Here is a 16,804-nt window from a genome sequence, read left to right as displayed (position 1 = left end):
TTTGGGAAAGGATATAGAGAATTTGATGTCTAGAACACTTAAGCTTTAGCTTTACTCTGTAGCAATCCAAAATGCAGCAGAATACCCTGTTGGGAATTCCACACTCACTCGAGAAAGTGGCTGTGTCTGAATTCCTTAGTGCAAGCAGTTCCTGAGGTTCAGCAGTCACTTCCTGCTGTCTTTGTTTTGCTCCCAAGTAGCAGAATAACTGTGTAAACTGTTAAATCACACACACACACACACACACCTCAAATCAGTGCTGACAGGTGAAAAAGGCTTCTGGAAACTGGAAGGAGATTCATTTTCATGTAGAAATAGGTGTGTTTTTACCAGACTGGTTTAAGTAGCTTGGTAAAATGCTGCCTCCACTTCTAGTTCCTTTACAAGAAGAGCCACTAACACACCCATTTCATTTCGAGGGTGAAATTAGTCCACTGGGGTTCTTCCTGTTGGCACAAACAGCTGAGCTTTGTGGGCTGCAGAAATATTTTGAGGATGGTCTGTATTTCACGTCCTCCTCTGCATGAAGAATCTATTTGTTTTGGTTTCATTTCCTGCTCTAGGGAGTGGGGAAAAAGCTTGTCACAGGATTTACCATGGCGCCGATATGTGGTCACATCTGGTCTGCAAAGTCGAGATGTTGAGAGTTCCGTGGAAAACCTTGATGTCATCGTTTCTGTAGCTGGCACTAACCCATGAGCTGTGGTATTTGAGCTTTCCTTTTACACTGATGAGAAGTCAGTTTAGGGGTGGCAGGGCTTTCACTTTTTAATATCTATAGAGTCCTGTCCAGCACAGTCCAGGGTTGATCTGCCCTTTCAGTTTCTGTGTTCACAGTGCAGTTCTTTGAGCACAGACTTCAAATGTTTTATGAGCAATGTTTAAATGGAAAACCTGTTTTCTAGATAAACTGAACCTCTGAATCCTTCATAGTACAGCTTTAGCTGTTGTCATGTCATGTACCCAGCTTTGGCTGGCAGCATTAATGCAGCAATTCTACTGAGAGCAGAGGGTGAAACATGAAGTTCTCCCAAGTCACCTTTCAGATATCTTGTTGTGCCATCCAGCTCCTGAGCTGTGAGATCAGGGGCTGATTCTCCCATGTGCCGTATTTCCAAGCAACCTTCTCACCCATTTCCTATGAAAGATGCTTCTCCCATGCTTCTCCATGGTCAGGGTTGAACTGTGTGGAGTTACTGCTTTTATTTAGAAGTAGGATGAGCTGGGTTATGTGAGGCTGCTGCTGAATTATATCATGTCACAGTCCTGCACATAACTAAAAAATTCTTTAAGTACAGGTTGACACTCTCATTTTTTTCTCCCACTTTTATTTCTCTTCCCCATTACACAGGATAGCAGTGGAAATGGTGTATTTTGTCAAATGCAGAGTTTAAGTTATACTGAACAGTCAAAAAATAATTTTATGGTGCAATCTTCTGAGATCATAGGAAGAGTTTAAAAATAAAGTAACAAAATACTGCATTAAGATGTGAAGAAAAGCATATATGTGGTAATCCCTCCTTATGTGATAGTATAAAAAATTGGTTTAAAGTAGGTGTCAGCAGATTCAGCCTTGTTACCTTGTGTTTTATTGTCACCAGTAACATCACAAAACTTGTCCATTTTTTTTGTTCAGTTTGACTTCAAATATGAGCAAAAATGGTGAGAATGGTTTGGTTTGAAACTGTACATTAAATTGTTTTGTCAACGGAGTTATGTCTATTAGAATTAATTCCCTCTGGCTTGTTGTCCTCAAGCAAAGGTATTGGTTTTTTTTGTGGGATCTGCCCAGTGCCTGGGCTGGACTGGCCATGCTGGAAGCTCAGCACCAGCTTTGCTGCTCAAAATAATTTTTTAAAGGTGACCATTATTAGCTTGGGTTCAGCTGTGTGTACAGTAAGACTTTATAAAGCTTCCAAGCTAAAATGCAGCTCTGTGCCACAGAATTGCCATGAGAGCTTTAGTCAGCTAAAACCCTGTGTTTCAGTAATGTTGTCTTCTGAGGACTTTGCTCTCGTTTTACTGGTGTAATTATGTCATGGTTAATTGGCAGGTTATTTTGAGCTAATCATTTCAGGTTACTACTCTCCAGGATAGCACTGTTAATGGTCCCTCAAATCTGATAATCAGGTAACAAACCAAGAGATTGAAGCAGGAGCTTCCTCCTGAGCAGCAGTGATCCCTTGACTTAGACACCTGTGAGATCATCTGTTCTTAGAGGCCAGATGTACTTGGCTTGTGTGGCTGAACTTGGAATACAAAGTTCAGGGCAGTGAGACTCAAGTCTTGCTTGTAAAGAAATGTCTTTTGTAAGTGCATTCCCAATTTATATGGAAAAGGTGGATGCTCCTGAAATACTGCGTTTCTCTTTTGGAACAAGTTCCATTTTTAGCAATTAAACAGGAGTTTGTTTCAAAATTACATCTGATTGTGAAAATATAGCCAGATTTTTAATAGTAGCGTGTCACTGGATCATGAGTTCTCTGAAATAGCTAGTTAAAGTTATATTTATGAGCTTAGTTCTGTTTTATAGGCTCAGCTGAATAAGAATACCTTGTATGTTTGTTAGTTCAAAGTTGTGAAATGCTGTGTGAGCTACTTTTTGAACATGTTCAACACAACTTTTTATATTAAAATTTTTATTAGGGTCAAAGTTAATAAAGCTGCCAGTGGTTCTCTTCAATAATAAAAAAAATCCCAGCCCTTTTCTAACTCTCTCCACTGTTTTCACCAATACTTAGACAAACTATATTAAACTGATATTTTGTGTAGGAGGACAGTTTATGGAAGGAAAAATCAAATGGAAAAATATTCCTGTTCTTAGGACAATTTCTTAAATAAAGAAAATATGTAAACCCTGAAGGAATTTGAGTGGATGCAGTGAGAGAGGGATGCAGCAGTGATGAATAATTGAAGGTGTGGCTTTTGGAACCAAACCATGCTTAAACTGAGGAGCTTTTTGGTGAACACCTTCCTTACAGTCCCAGCTATCCAGGGATGGATCCTGCTGATTCACTGGTGTATATGATGGGCTGTCTCCACCTAAGCATGACTCCAGCTGACTTTTATAGGAAGGCAATGCAAATACCTTCAAATTTGCTAAACACTGCAGATTTCCAGCCAGGCTGCTTCCTTTTACCATGAATTCAATACTTTGGGAAATGGATTCTTTTGATTTTGTTTTAATAGTGTTACAAAGTTTGTTGCTATGGTTTCCATGAAATTCCTTGCTTTAAGGAAATATGATAAAATAAATTTTCTTTTTTGTTACTCTTCAGGCCTTTGCACAATTTGATGCTGAAGGAGATGGCACTGTAGATGTGGAGAATATGCTGGAGACTCTCAAGAATTCTAGTGGAGCAAATCTTCAGGGGGAGCTGAGCCATGTAATCAGGCAACTGCAAGCTTGTTCACTGGTGCCAGGTATGACAGCAGAGGGTTGAAAGAAAGGGTTTCCCAAGCTCTGCCCCATAGAAGAGTGCTGCTTCAATAAATTGCTTTAACAGCATTGCTTGTCCTAATCTTATCAAAACAATCCTCCAGAAGGCTCTTGGTTCTTTAATGTCAAGCAAGTGGAGTTGCTGTAAATTAAACATTTCCCAGAATTACATGCAGAACTTCCTTTCACAAATAACCACTGCTTCCTTCTCTGTGTGACTGGGGAGTGTCTTACCCTGTTTGGTTTGTCTCACAGACAGAAAAGTGTACCTTGCAGAATTTTGGTGAGTGCCCAGCTAATGCAGTCTTGTGCTTGATAACTGGAGGAATAAATCCTCCATGGAGTCTGTTCCAGGGGATGAGTCACATATTTTATTATTATTATTATATTGTTATTCAGCATTTGAAATCCTGATAAAACATTATTCGGTTTTTATGGTTTATAGTTCAGAAAGTGTCAGTTTGCAGAATTTGATTTCTGGGATAAGTGTCAGTTACTGGCTTTCCTTCCAAGTGTTTGATGATAAGTGGCTAAGGGGATTTGCCTTAAAGGATCAGACAAGAAACACTAGAATTGGCTACAGAGAAGTCAGAGGAGAGGACTTGGAGAGTAGTGTTTGCATGCAAATGCACTGGGATGGAGAGTAGCTGTGTGCAGGAGCTGACATTTCTGACCAAGTTGGTGGAAAGCCTTAGGCATCTCTTTGGGAATAATCCACAATGCCAAAGGGAAAACTCAGTATAGCTCAGGGTGAGTGATGCAAGCACCTCAGCTTGTTAACTGAGCAACTGCTTCACTTAGATTTTGAAGGTAAGGGTTTGGGGTAGCAAAATAAACATAAGATTTTTTGGTAATTGTTTGGAACTCCTTCAGGCATTTCAATTACTGGCAAAAATATTTTCCTGCACTTTTCCCTGCTGTAGAGGAGACTTGAGCTACATTCTCTAATAGTTTCATATCCCTCTTACACTGTGGTGCCTAAGGAAATAATGTCTCTTTCTAGGATTTATTGATATATTTTCTGAATCGAAAGAGCGCCTGGGCCTTCATGCCTCAATGATCCTGAGATTCTTGCACCGGAACCGCATTTCCAGTACTGCCATCCCTTACCCAGTGCTGGAGTACTTCAACAACATCTGCACCATGCGCTCATCTGTGCTGAAGGACTCTTTGGATCGACTCCTCCTAAAAGAGAGAGGTATGCAATGTCTTCCCTTCTCTTTCAGGATGGTAGTATGACCATGTCTTTGAAAAGGAGGCTACAGATAAAGTGAAAAGCTTTCTTTACTATGTCACCCCTAAGATGCCTCACGTTTTATGAAGTTGATCTGCATGCTTCTGTGGATTTTTGTTGGTTTTTTGAAGCACAGAAATTAATTTCTGAGCTTTCTGTGTTTTCTACACAGCATTCTGAGTAATGCTCTGGAATGTTCTTATCTTTCTCCTGGCCTGTTTCAGAATTGATGGTTACTCATTTGTGATATTCTGTATTTGGTCAAGTATCTCTATTAGTTGCTAGAAACTTAGTTTCCATGTGAGAGTGGATGTTTCCTGAAGTTGACTGCTCAGTATTAAAAGATACTTTATCATTTTGGACTGGAGGTGATGAATCTTTTACTGTATCTGATGGGACTGGCCTGGTCCCTGCAGGGAGGGCTCCTTTTCTTTACAGCTTGACTAGATATTTTCAGATTTCTGCACTTCTATTGAAATAGATCAAGTTACATGGGAAAGAGAGGGCTTTGTTCTTTCCCTGAAATACAGGAATTGAAGTTTTCTCCATCATAATTTACTTTTCCCTTTAATCTGTCTGTATTTGGGCACAAAAATAATAAAGCACTGGTGAGGCCAGTAATGAAAGAGATAGATAAAGGCTATTGAGTTCCAGGGAATGGAGGTGTTTTCATACTGAGAGTGGTAGATGGAGATTATTGTAATTTCATCTGAAATGAAACTTTGCTGTCTCCTAGTTTCTTTCAGAAGCAGTCCTTCAGGGGCTGCGTTTTGTGCCATCAAGTTAATTTGTGTGAGATAGTTCTTACAAAGGTATAACAATACTCAAAACAGGCTGAAGAAAAATATTCTGAGTGATTTCTTTGCAGAATACCCCAGTGATCTGAATGGTAATCAGGAGTCAGACAAGCTGAAGTCTGTCACAAAGTGCTACACACACATCGAAACCTCCTCCAATTCCGCCGATATCGACAAGATGACAAACGGAGAAACTTCCTCCTTCTGGCAGTCGGACGGGAGTGCTCGATCCCACTGGATACGGTGAGCTGAGGGCTGGGGCTTAGCTTGACAGCCAGTGGGGTGTTGTGATGGATTGATCCTGGCTGGGTGCTCCATGACTCCCCTCCTCAGCTGGGCAGGGGAGAGAAAATGTAACCAAAGGGTCTTGGGTCAAGGGCAGGGAGAGCTCTCTCAGCAACAGCCATCACAGACAAAATAGACTCGATTCAGGGAATTTAGTTCAATTTATTAAATCGGGGTGGGGTTAGGAGAAGCAAAACCAAATCTCTCCCCCTTCTTCCCACACTTAGAGAAAAACAGAAGAGAATTTATCTCCTCCCCTCCAGAGGCGCGGGGGGATGGGGAATGTGGGCTGCAGTCAGTTCATCACATGCTGGCTCTGCCACTCCTTCCTCCTCAGGAGCAGGACTCCTCACATGCTTCCCCTGCACCAGCCTGGGGTCCCTTCCGTGGGAGACAGTCCCCCTCAAAGTGCTCCAGTGTGGGTCCTTCCCATGGGGTGCAGTTACAGAATCACAGAATACTGAGTTGGAAGGGACTCCCACGGATTGTCCAGTCCTGATCTGAAGTGAATGGCCCCTGTGGGGATCAGTCCTTCAGGAAAAGGCTGCTCCAGCACGGGCTCCCCATGGGATCACAAATCCTGCCAGCAAACCTCCTCCAGTGCATGCTGCTCTCCTCATGGGGGCACAGCTCCAGGCTCCAGCAACTTCTCACACCCTGTAGCCCCCTGCTGCTAAAACCTCATCACACAAACCCAATACAGGAGTAGCTGGAAACAGCTGGAATTAATGAGTGACACATGAATACAGAAAAAAAGCAGAAGTCATTAATCTCTGCATAAAAGTTAAAAGCCTGACTCCCTAATAAAAGGTCACTTGTAAAATGCCTGTATGTGTTGTGGTGACACCCAGTCTTGTTGTATTGAGAAGCTGTCCAAGCTGTAATACAGATAAGGTGATTGGTACCTGAATAACACTTTGCCAGTGTCCAGGAAGTTCCATGAAATAGAAACGCTCAATGAAACAGCTCAATTTTTTTTTTGTGGTGGTAAATCTAAGATTGTGTCCTTCAAAGGAAAAAAAAAATCAACCCAAACCTCATTTTGGTCATTATTGATGTTGCATTTTTATTCCTGAGGGATGAATTCTCAGTTGAAAATATAAATAGAAAATTCTACAGTCTCTCAGAGGCAACTGTTTTCTAAATCAAAATTTTTGATTCATTCACCATGGTATGGTGTTAAGAACACCTCTGAAGCATTAGGTAAATTTCAGAGGATTTATTTGCGATTGTGAAGAAGGAAAATGAGTGAATAATAGCATAATATCTATTATATATACATATATATATAATACTATGATAAAACCACAATGCTTGACTTACCTTCTCTTTGCAAGAACTATTTTCTCTTCTTTGCTTTTCAGTTTAAAGATGAAACCAGATGTGGTTTTGAGACACCTGTCCATTGCAGTGGCAGCTAATGACCAGAGTTACATGCCACAGCAAGTCACAGTGGCAGTGGGAAGGAATGCCAGCAGTCTCCAGGAGGTCCGAGATGTTCACATTCCAAGCAATATCACTGGCTACGTAACACTGTTGGAAAACGCTAACATTAGTCAGATGTGTGAGTCAATAAAGATGCCATTGGGATACTGGTTTGGTGCTTTTTGGAAGGTGAAAGGTTGGGGAGATCATGGGGAGATGTGTTGAAGTGTCAGTCAAGAGGGGTGACGCTTTGGGCCTTTTCCTTGGGTCAGGGAAATGGTTTTAATTCTAGTTTCATTTCTAACCTGTAAGAGAGTCTTCCGAGCCTTTCTCTTGAGTTCTGTAATGTGGGCTAAGGGTTGAAGAGAAAAATCACTAAAGATGCAGCTTTAGCTTTTCAGTGTGAAGACATGGGGCAGTTTTAAAATATCCTTGCTCACAGAGTGAAAGCATATGTTGAGTGATAGTATCTAGCAAAAAATCTGTTTTTTTCTTTCATACTGAAACTCTGAAGTTGGTCCAATGTAAGGCAGGTTTTATGCTTTTAAATAGTGATATTTTTGATTCTGGTAGCTCTGTGGGTGCTATATTGAAATCAATCAAGAAAAGCTGCTCCTTCCTAAGATGGTTTCTGCAGCTTCACGAATTACGTCCCTTCAGTTCCAAAAGATGCTTTTCCCTGAGAGGAGCTTTCACTGCCACAGAAGTGGGCAGCAAGGATGTTGTTCCTCAAAAGTAATCAGGACAGTGCCATCTGTGCAAGATGGTCAGGAACTTGTGTGAAAATTTTTTTGTAATTTTTAACTTGGCCTTTAGGTTTTGCTCCTTTTCCCTATTATCTCCACAACCACTTGCTTCCAAGACAAGTATGTATGTATGTAGGATAGTACTGGTGAAATAACCTACAGTCTATTTTCCATATTTTATTACAATTTTTCCTAGTTTCTAGCCATAGCATTTGTAAAGATCCACAGTCTGTTTATGCAGAGGCTAAATTTTCCAGATCAGAGGGTGCACAGTGTTTGTGGTTGTCCATATCACGCAGTGCTATTCCATATCCGCCATTACTTTTCTAAGAGGTCCTACCCTAATTTAATCTTTGGAATATCTGGATTCTTCTAGCTCTAATCTAGCAGAAGAAATGGGGAAAAAGAAAAAAAATTCCATTTTGTGTTTTGGCAGATGTACAGATAAACATCAAGCGTTGCCTTAGTGATGGATGTGACACCAGAATCCACGGGCTGCGGGCTGTGGGGTACCAGAGAGTGAAGAAGGTGGGAGTGTCCGTGTGCGACGCCTCGGCCATCTGGTACTGGTCCCTGCTGACCTCTCTGGTGACAGCTTCCATGGAAACAAACCCAGCATTCGTTCACACCATTTTACAGAATACTCAGTAAGTATTCTGTAAATAAAAAACCAAACTTACGTGGGGTGTGATTTTATCTACTTGTTAATTTTTTTAAAAAATAAATACTTCTGGCTTTTGTAAGCAATCTGTCATGTGTAACTGGTTTCCACTCCCTCCATAAAGGTGTTTAAACCATCTTTTTCTGTCTCATTGTTCAGATTTTTGATGTTTTTCTTCTATCCCTTCACACCTACTAGAACAAGTGTAATTCTCCTGGCTGTTTCATCTAATCTAGTTGTTAAACCATGACTGAATGGACACTGGAAAACAGATTTTTCACTGATCCATTTACTTGTAATGACTTTGAGCAGCCTAAAATTAATTCATTTTTCTTGTCCAGTATTAATAATCAATAAAATTAACATCTTTCCCTTAGGACTGAAGCTTAATTTAGCTTAATTTTCAGCAGATTTCTGCTTATGTAATGCCTTTTCATGCATTTTATGGGACTATAGTTGAGTATATGCACTGTCTCCATGTAAATGTTTGCTTGTGGTGATTGTCCATTTTCCATGTAACATTTCCTTGTTCGATTGCCAAACACTTGATGACTTGAAGGATTGGAATCCTAATAAAACCTCTCCACGCCCACATCAACTTTTGTAGAGCTCAGTTAGCACGATGTCACCACACTGAAGAGCAGGGCTGTCATTAGGTTAATGAATCCTGTAGGCTAAAGTCCACTAAGCCTTTTAATTTATGTCATCTGTGAAATCTCTTTAAAGTTTAGATAACTTCATACATGCTCACGCCTTAGACAGGCCCAAAGTTGCAGGCTTGGCTGAAACTGAGGGCCTTCAGCTTTGGTGAAGTTGAGATATTTCTTTAGAAATATAACATGAGCACTGAGCTAATAAAGCATTAAAAAATGAAATGGAGAAATCCTGACTAAAATCACTCTTCCAGGAGATAGATTCAGTGTTTAGAATTATAAAGCAAAAATGCCAAACTTTAGAACTGGATGGAATAACTGTAATACTGAACGGGAAAACTTTAGTATTGGCTGGAATAACTTTGGTGAAACTGCTTAAGAATTCCTAACTTCAGGGGTTTTCACATTATCTTTGGTAAATCAGAAAAATCTGATTTGAGCTAACAAGTGTCTCTCTTAGTTTCTCTAATTTTTCTGAGGGAATTTCAAATCAATTTTCCCTTTATTCACAAGCTCTTGCTCAATTCTAGACCAATTTAAAATGAAGCAGTGCTTGGACACTAAGCTATTTCTAGTGCTGTCACAGATTTAATTTAAAACTCCTTGATATGTTTGTCTCATTAAATCTGAGACTGAGGCTAGATTCAAGATTACCCAGCAGTCATTGAACTTTCCCTGCCTAGAATGCAATACTGTTGTTCCCTTTTGGAGACATTCTCTGTGTAAATAGATTTTGTGCATTCAGAAGCAAATTGCAGAGACCTGCCCACGCAAAGCATGAAGATTCAAGTGTTTAGTTCACATTAGGAGGCTCTTTTCTCCAATTCTCCCTGGTTTCCTGACATTATGTTTCTCTTTTTTCCTAGGAAAGCACTGCAGCACATGCCACCTCTATCCCTAACACCAGGCTCCACAGATTTTTCAAGCTTCTTATCACCAAATGTTTTGGAAGAAGTAGATAGCTTCCTTATCAGAATAACAAGGTGAGCTTGTGTGGTTGATGCAGTGGGAAGTGGTTTAGAAGAGTCTGTAAATCAAATTTTTACATCTTTACTCACATGCTCTTTTTTAAGTAGCTTGAAAAATACAAACACATCAAGAAACAGGCACCTGAGAGATTCTGTGGCAGCTTGTCTTTAATGAAAAACAAAATATCCCAAATGTTCTTTTCACACTGTTGTTTTCCCTCACAGTTGTTGTACTACTCCAGAGGTGGAGCTGACACTCCTGGCCTTTGCCTTAGCCCGGGGGAGTGTTGCCAAAGTGCTGAGTTCCCTTTGTGCCATCTCTGACCATCTGGACACTCCATACAAAGCTTCCTCACTTATCTCTTCCATGGCAGCAGTCAGGCAGAACCTGCTCTATAAATACGGTAATGCAACAATCCTGGATGCTTTCCTGTACAGGCTTAAGAAAAGCTACAGCTTTGAATTGTTCCACTTGTTGGGTTTTAAAATTAGCCAAATCTTCTTTATTAAAAACTGTCAAAACTGAAATCACAACCTAGCAGCTGAACTGCCCGAAAAGTTGGTGATTAATCAGCTTTCTGTGATCAAAGAGTTAAACCAAGTAGGATCTTCTCAAGAGAGAAAACATGAACTTTGTAGATCATGACCCATGTATCAGGCTGGTGATGATGGTGTTTGTGTTGCTTAAAAGGCAAATGACAGGAAGTATTTTTCTTCTTCCAGTAAGACATTTGTGTGAGTGAGCCCGAGTGAGCGCTCTCTCCTGCAGGCACATACAAATTTAAGATGCATTTTAAATGTAATGTCATTAGCATTTCTTTGTGGTTCTTTTTTTTTTTTTCACTTTTATAAGACGAGTTAAAATTAAGTGTTTATAATCTGAGTATGTCATGAGCGTAGAGCTTTCATGGTCTGGCATCAGGTGGTGATTTTGCTCTATTTGCTGTACTTGTTTGATAAATCTGTGTATTTTCAGGTATCAACTTCTGAGATTCTCATTAGTCTCTCATGAAGAATTTTACCCTTTATTTGACTTTTAGTACATTTTTTCAGTACTTCTTGTCTTGTGCCAAAGAACACAGGGATTATTTCATAATTATCGGTGTTCACTTCTGAAAATTTTAAAAATTGGTTCATTTTACCCAGAGTAGCTAATGCCTTTTGTAAGACAAGTGGTTTTTCATAGATTGTGAATTCCAAAGTGTGGCAACAGTTGAAGGAACATTATTTCCTTGTCATGAATTTCCTTGTCCTTCTGTCTGTATCTAAAACTAACTACTTTAAATTAATGTATCTCTCATATTCCAGTTTCCCTCTCCTTTTTTGGGTCTGACAGTGGTAAAAATTTCATAGTATTGTAATTTTTTCCATTTTTTTGTTCTGAACGAAGAACTTTGGAAAATATATTTTACCATTTTAAATTAATTTGGTAAACCTGTTGATTTTTTTGACTTAGGAAAGCCTTTACGACTCACTCTGCAAGCCTGTGATGTAAAGGGAAAAGAAGATAAATCAGGGCCTGAAAACCTCCTTGTAGAGCCATGGACTGGGGATGGTAAGAACTTGGATTTAAAATCCATAATATTATAATTATAAAATCATTTAAGTCAGATGAGTCCACCAAACACAATGATTGTTAACACATGGTGGTGTTCCATATTTACTTACATATATTTGGTTCTTGAGAGTTTTATGTTATGGAAGATTTGTAATTAAAAGGTGAACTAACAAACAAAAACCCAAACCAAAACAATATATAACTTTGATTTTGCCGCACTGTGGATTTCTCATAAACCAGTTTATTGTCAAAACAAGCCGACCAAACAAAAAGATTGGATTTTGGAGAGAGTTATTAATATTCTGTGTGGAAATAAGCAGTGAGCTGACACAGGGAATATTCTACTAGATCACACTTTGTGGGTTGAAGTCATGAATCACTGTTAGTTTCCCAAATATTGGTGGGGAGAGAGTTTGTTGAAACCATTTAAATTCTCGCTGCACGTGCCTATTAATTCTCCCTTAAAGCATCTCTTTGTTAATGCAATGCTTTTATGTACTATATACAACCTAAACAAAGAGATTTGTGTTTCTTGACCTCCTGTTTAAGTGAAATGCCACCTAATCTTTTTTTTTTAAATAGTTTATTGTCTTGTGCAGTGCTACTGGTAAATGCAAACCATTGTGAGAGAAAACCGGGCACATTCTAAATGCTTATTTTACACCTCTGTTTGTTCATGTGTATTATTTGAATTTATTCTTTACTTATTTTGTGGCTTGTCTTACTGTTGTTTTGTGGTTCACAGTTTGTGGGGGGGACTAATCTAATCACTGAGTTCAGTGAATAGAGCCACAACCCAAAGTAATATTTGGGAATTTCTAATAAACTTTAATAAGAAAATATTCTTGAAACTGCTGCAGATATTGTAGTGCCCAGAGAGATACTGCCTGGAGAGTTCATTGTAAAATACAATGTTCTAAGTAGAATATTTTATTTGGAAGCATTTGCTAATGAGCATTTCACTGGAAGAGCATTGTGGTTTTGTTTCCCCCCTTCTGCCCACAATCCCAGGATTCTCTTTCCAACACCTTGTACTCATTCAAACTCACTCTGTTCCCACTGCTGCTTTAGGTTTTCTTACTGAAACTGGGAAAACCAGAGCAAGTATCATTCTTTCTACTGGAACTGAATCTTCATTTCAAGTGACACAAATTAGAATAAAGGTATGTAGTTGCTGTGAGTTTTTGAAGTAGAAGACTTACTTTTTTCCTTTAGTGGTGGAATTGAATTTGGATATTTTTTATATGAACAGAAATTTAAATTGATTATGAAATTCTGTTATTTTAGAGTTTTTCTTCAGGGTTAGTCAGGGATCTTCAGGAAAAGGAGATCTTAAATTGTTCCGGGGAGCCACAAGCATGTAGTAAAGACATTTTATATTGATTTTATCTATATCTCGCAATATATATCTCAAGCCAGAGACTCTTTGGTTTATGGTTTCTCTTTGAAGTGTATAGATTTATATGCAAAGTCTTTTATCTTATATTTAAAATGACTTTTTGACTCTGTGAATAGCAGGTATCAAGATACAAAGCATGTGAGTTCAGATTAGATGAAGGTATTTCAAATTCTGTTTGGAGACACCAGTGTAATTTGAACATTTGATGTGACTTATCTGGTTTCAAAGAAACATTTTATGATTATATCTTATGGCCAAGGCAAAACTTCAGTGAGGTTTCTGCAGCTGAATTGACTTATTTACTTAAGACAAAGCAACATTATTATTTAATTCTCAGACCAACAATGTATATTTCTGTGTCAAAGAGATTTAAACATGAATGGACTTCTGGCAAGTAAATTCTAACTGGAGCTGGAGAGGCAGCTGAGTTGTTTTGCAGTGTAGTGCTATTAATAGGGAAACATGATCTTAGTTTTGTTTATTTTTTTAAATGTAGAAAGAAAACAAAAGTACAGTGGTAATTAATATGTGGAACTCTAGTTAAAGTTAGGGTGCTGACAAGGTGATAAATACAGTAAATAATAACCCTGTACATGATCACAATTCAGTGGCTTACAGAAGTTTTCATAACATTTCTTTAAATGTGTTTGATTTTCCTGTGCAATTCCAGAGACCAGGAGTGTCAGGATTTGGTTGCTTTCCATAAGTTGTTTTTTTTTTTTTCCTTACTGCATGGCTGTGGCTTTGTCCCTCCAGGTCCGGCGAGGTGCCATTGGAGCACAGTGTGGGCTGGTGTTTGCCTACAATGGTGCCTCAGAAAAGTTCCATGCCGAGGAACACTTCAAAAGGTTTGAGAGCTACGACAAATGGAAGCTGAGGGAGTTCAAGCAGTTTTTAAAAACCAGGTAGAAATGGAATTTTGCAATGCATTGCATGGGAAATAAGTGTTATATTTGATTGTTTTGCAGGGAATTATTCAAATTACTCTCAAATTAGTGAGAATTCTTCCAAGTGACTTAAAAAATGGTGCATCGTTTAATTGTTATTCATTTGATTTTAATGAGCCTCAATTTGATGTGTTGAATGAAATATTTATATAACTGCTGTTTTCAGCCACTAGGTTTAAAGGCCTTTTACAAAAGGGATATAGCAAAACAAACCTTCTGCTTTGGATGCAGATCAATGATATGAATTTTTTTATTCTTTTTATAATAAATATAATTTATTATATTTTTTATTGATGAATAGTTTTAATTAAGTTTTATTAAATCAGTTTTCAGAACTGTTGCTTAGGAGTAAGAGGATGTTAAGGGGCCATGAGAAAAAAAGATTTTCTTGATTTTTTTATTACCTTGTATGTGATAGAGTTTTGGGTTTGTGAAGCTTCCTGTTGTCTTCCTTCATCTTTATAGCATAACATGCTGTAAGCATTTTGGTAGAGTATCAACAGCTTTGCAATGTCTCTAAACTTCTTCTTTACAAAGAATAAAATAAAAATTCTTTCATACACAGGAGCAGTTGTTCATGTGATGATCTGGGAGATGATGATCCTATTGGCTGGTTTGAAGTAGAAGAAGAATGGGATGAAGTTGATGTCAAAATGCAGCAATGCAGAATTTCCCAGGTAATAACCCGCAAAAACCCCGTGGCCCAGTCAAAATTAACAGGGGCTCTTTATTGTACCAACTGAAATAAACCTAAGTCTATTTTGTGAGGGAGAACTCTGCTGTATATAGAAAAAAAATAATAGGCTTCTAGTTAAATGAATAATTCAACTTTTGTCCTCTGAATTTTTTCTTTTTCTCTGTATGCACATATGCTGTAGTTAAGTGGTGCTTCATCATCAAGTTTAATGCAAGTTATGTGATAATGTGCAGACTACTGGTTTTAATATGATTATTGCTTTATTCTAGTATCTAAACCATTTAACTACTGTGTAGTCATACCATTTATTCTTTCAGAGCCAGGTTCTTCAGTCCATGTTTCAGTGGGCAAACAATTACGAAGTGTTTCCATCAGTTAGGCTGCTGTCCCTGGGGAATGGAGGCTTTAATTTTGAGAATGGCAGAAGATGGTTTTGATTTGTAGTGCTTGGTGCATTTGTAGGGAATGTTGCATTTCACATCATGATACTGGAATCAGCTGTTGTAGTTCCCCCATCCATCTGCACTGTGGGAATTAAGAGAATTGGTGGCACTGTTGTGTCAACTGGGATTTTTTCTAACTCTGTTGCTGCTTACTAAGTCACTGCTGCAGAGTAACTGAGTACATGTGGCTGGCAGGACTTGCTGTTCCTTCAGTTTTGTGCTCTGCACCTCACTGAGAACACACTGATCAAAGTATGTTTTAAATATTCCATATTGATCCTCTGCTTGCTTTTAAATGCAGCTAATAATTCTTTAACCTGCAAGAATACTGTAGCTGTGGCAGTGAGGAGCAGTGTGTGCAGAATGAATGAACTGAGAATGAATTAATTAACTTTGCAGGCACCTGTAGAGGTCACAGAACCATCCCTGTGACTTTTTGGAAGTAGGGAGAGATCAAACTTAGCCTGAATCTCAGGCTCAGTATTTTAAACCTCTGGAGGTGATAGACAAGAGACCAAGGCTTCCCCCCTCAATCCTCACCTACATGTACTCATGCCTTTTAAAAGCCCAATTTATACCAACTTTTAAACCCAAATCTTGTGCTATTTTTATATCCACCTAGTACTTGATGATAAAGTTCTTGTGCACAAGACAAGACTCAGCAGAACGGCTCGGGGTCCAAGGGCTGAGCGTTCTGGGGTATCTGCGGCCCCTGCGAGATGAACCCTGCAGGACCATGAGCTGCCTGCAGTGCAAGAAAACCGAGGATGACACAGTTTGTGGCACAACTCTGCTCCTGAAGACACTTCATTTCATCCAGCAGCTGGCACAGGACCTGGTATTTTTACTTTTTAGGGATTTTTAAGCTTCTCTTTGCCAGGCTGAAAGGAATAAGGCTGTGCAATCAGTAGCTGTGAATGGGCAAAGAAAAGTTGGGGTACTTTTAACAAGGGTTAAAAAGCATGCTGTGGAAAAAAAAATTATTGTTGAAAAATAGAATTCTATGTATTTTTGCTGAAGGTTTATTACTTCCAATTAAATTAGTTGGGGAGGTAGAGATTATAAAGTCTTCTGGTGGTGGAGAAAAGGGGTGGGTTTCTAGAAATGCAGAAAGAGGGGAAGATTCTGTGAATAAGGTTTCAGCATGAGCTGTCACATCTAGACACCAGAATACCCATGAAAGAACTTAAACTGGAATTCATATTAGCTGCAAATTTATGGGAAAGTTGGCTGTGCTTTCCTTTAAGCTCAGGGATTTATGTTTCATAACTGTGTTCTGTATAGAGTTAATTTTTCCATCCTGCATTTTCTTTGCCTTTTTAAGGTTCAGCAGAAGGAGAGTGGATTAAAATACAAGTCATTTTTAGATTTCACAGGCCTTGATTTGCAGCTGTTCTGGAATTTTTACAATAAACTGCACCAAAAGTAAGTTTCTTTAGTGTCTGCTGAAGCACTAATCAGTGTGTGTGTGTGTGTATAAATAAAATTTGCTTTGTTTAGTTACAGCAGTTTGTTCTTCCTAAACTACATCATTTACATAAATAACATTTCC

At 38.8% G+C, this 16,804-nt stretch overlaps 1 protein-coding gene across 1 annotated transcript in view; it reads left to right on the top strand.

Annotated features, from left to right (window-relative positions):
* Nucleotides 1–16,804, top strand: part of ZZEF1 (zinc finger ZZ-type and EF-hand domain containing 1) — a 55,232-nt gene that overhangs the window by 1,164 nt on the left and 37,264 nt on the right. The window contains exons 2-14 of the mRNA XM_005525866.3: nt 3,279–3,423; nt 4,443–4,637; nt 5,542–5,713; nt 7,120–7,319; nt 8,363–8,573; nt 10,107–10,223; nt 10,434–10,612; nt 11,665–11,763; nt 12,838–12,929; nt 13,922–14,070; nt 14,678–14,789; nt 15,875–16,090; nt 16,577–16,677. Of these exons, the coding sequence (XP_005525923.2) occupies nt 3,279–3,423; nt 4,443–4,637; nt 5,542–5,713; nt 7,120–7,319; nt 8,363–8,573; nt 10,107–10,223; nt 10,434–10,612; nt 11,665–11,763; nt 12,838–12,929; nt 13,922–14,070; nt 14,678–14,789; nt 15,875–16,090; nt 16,577–16,677 (1,988 nt within the window). The remainder of the gene's footprint in view (nt 1–3,278; nt 3,424–4,442; nt 4,638–5,541; nt 5,714–7,119; nt 7,320–8,362; nt 8,574–10,106; nt 10,224–10,433; nt 10,613–11,664; nt 11,764–12,837; nt 12,930–13,921; nt 14,071–14,677; nt 14,790–15,874; nt 16,091–16,576; nt 16,678–16,804) is intronic.

The sequence above is a fragment of the Pseudopodoces humilis genome, chromosome 23, assembly GCF_049639895.1.
Source record: "Pseudopodoces humilis isolate 2021_Gansu_Grassland_sample_001 chromosome 23, ASM4963989v1, whole genome shotgun sequence".
In the NCBI taxonomy this organism is placed as follows: domain Eukaryota; kingdom Metazoa; phylum Chordata; class Aves; order Passeriformes; family Paridae; genus Pseudopodoces; species Pseudopodoces humilis.
Note: the sequence above shows the minus strand (reverse complement) of the source record. Positions and strands in the feature narration are given on the sequence as shown.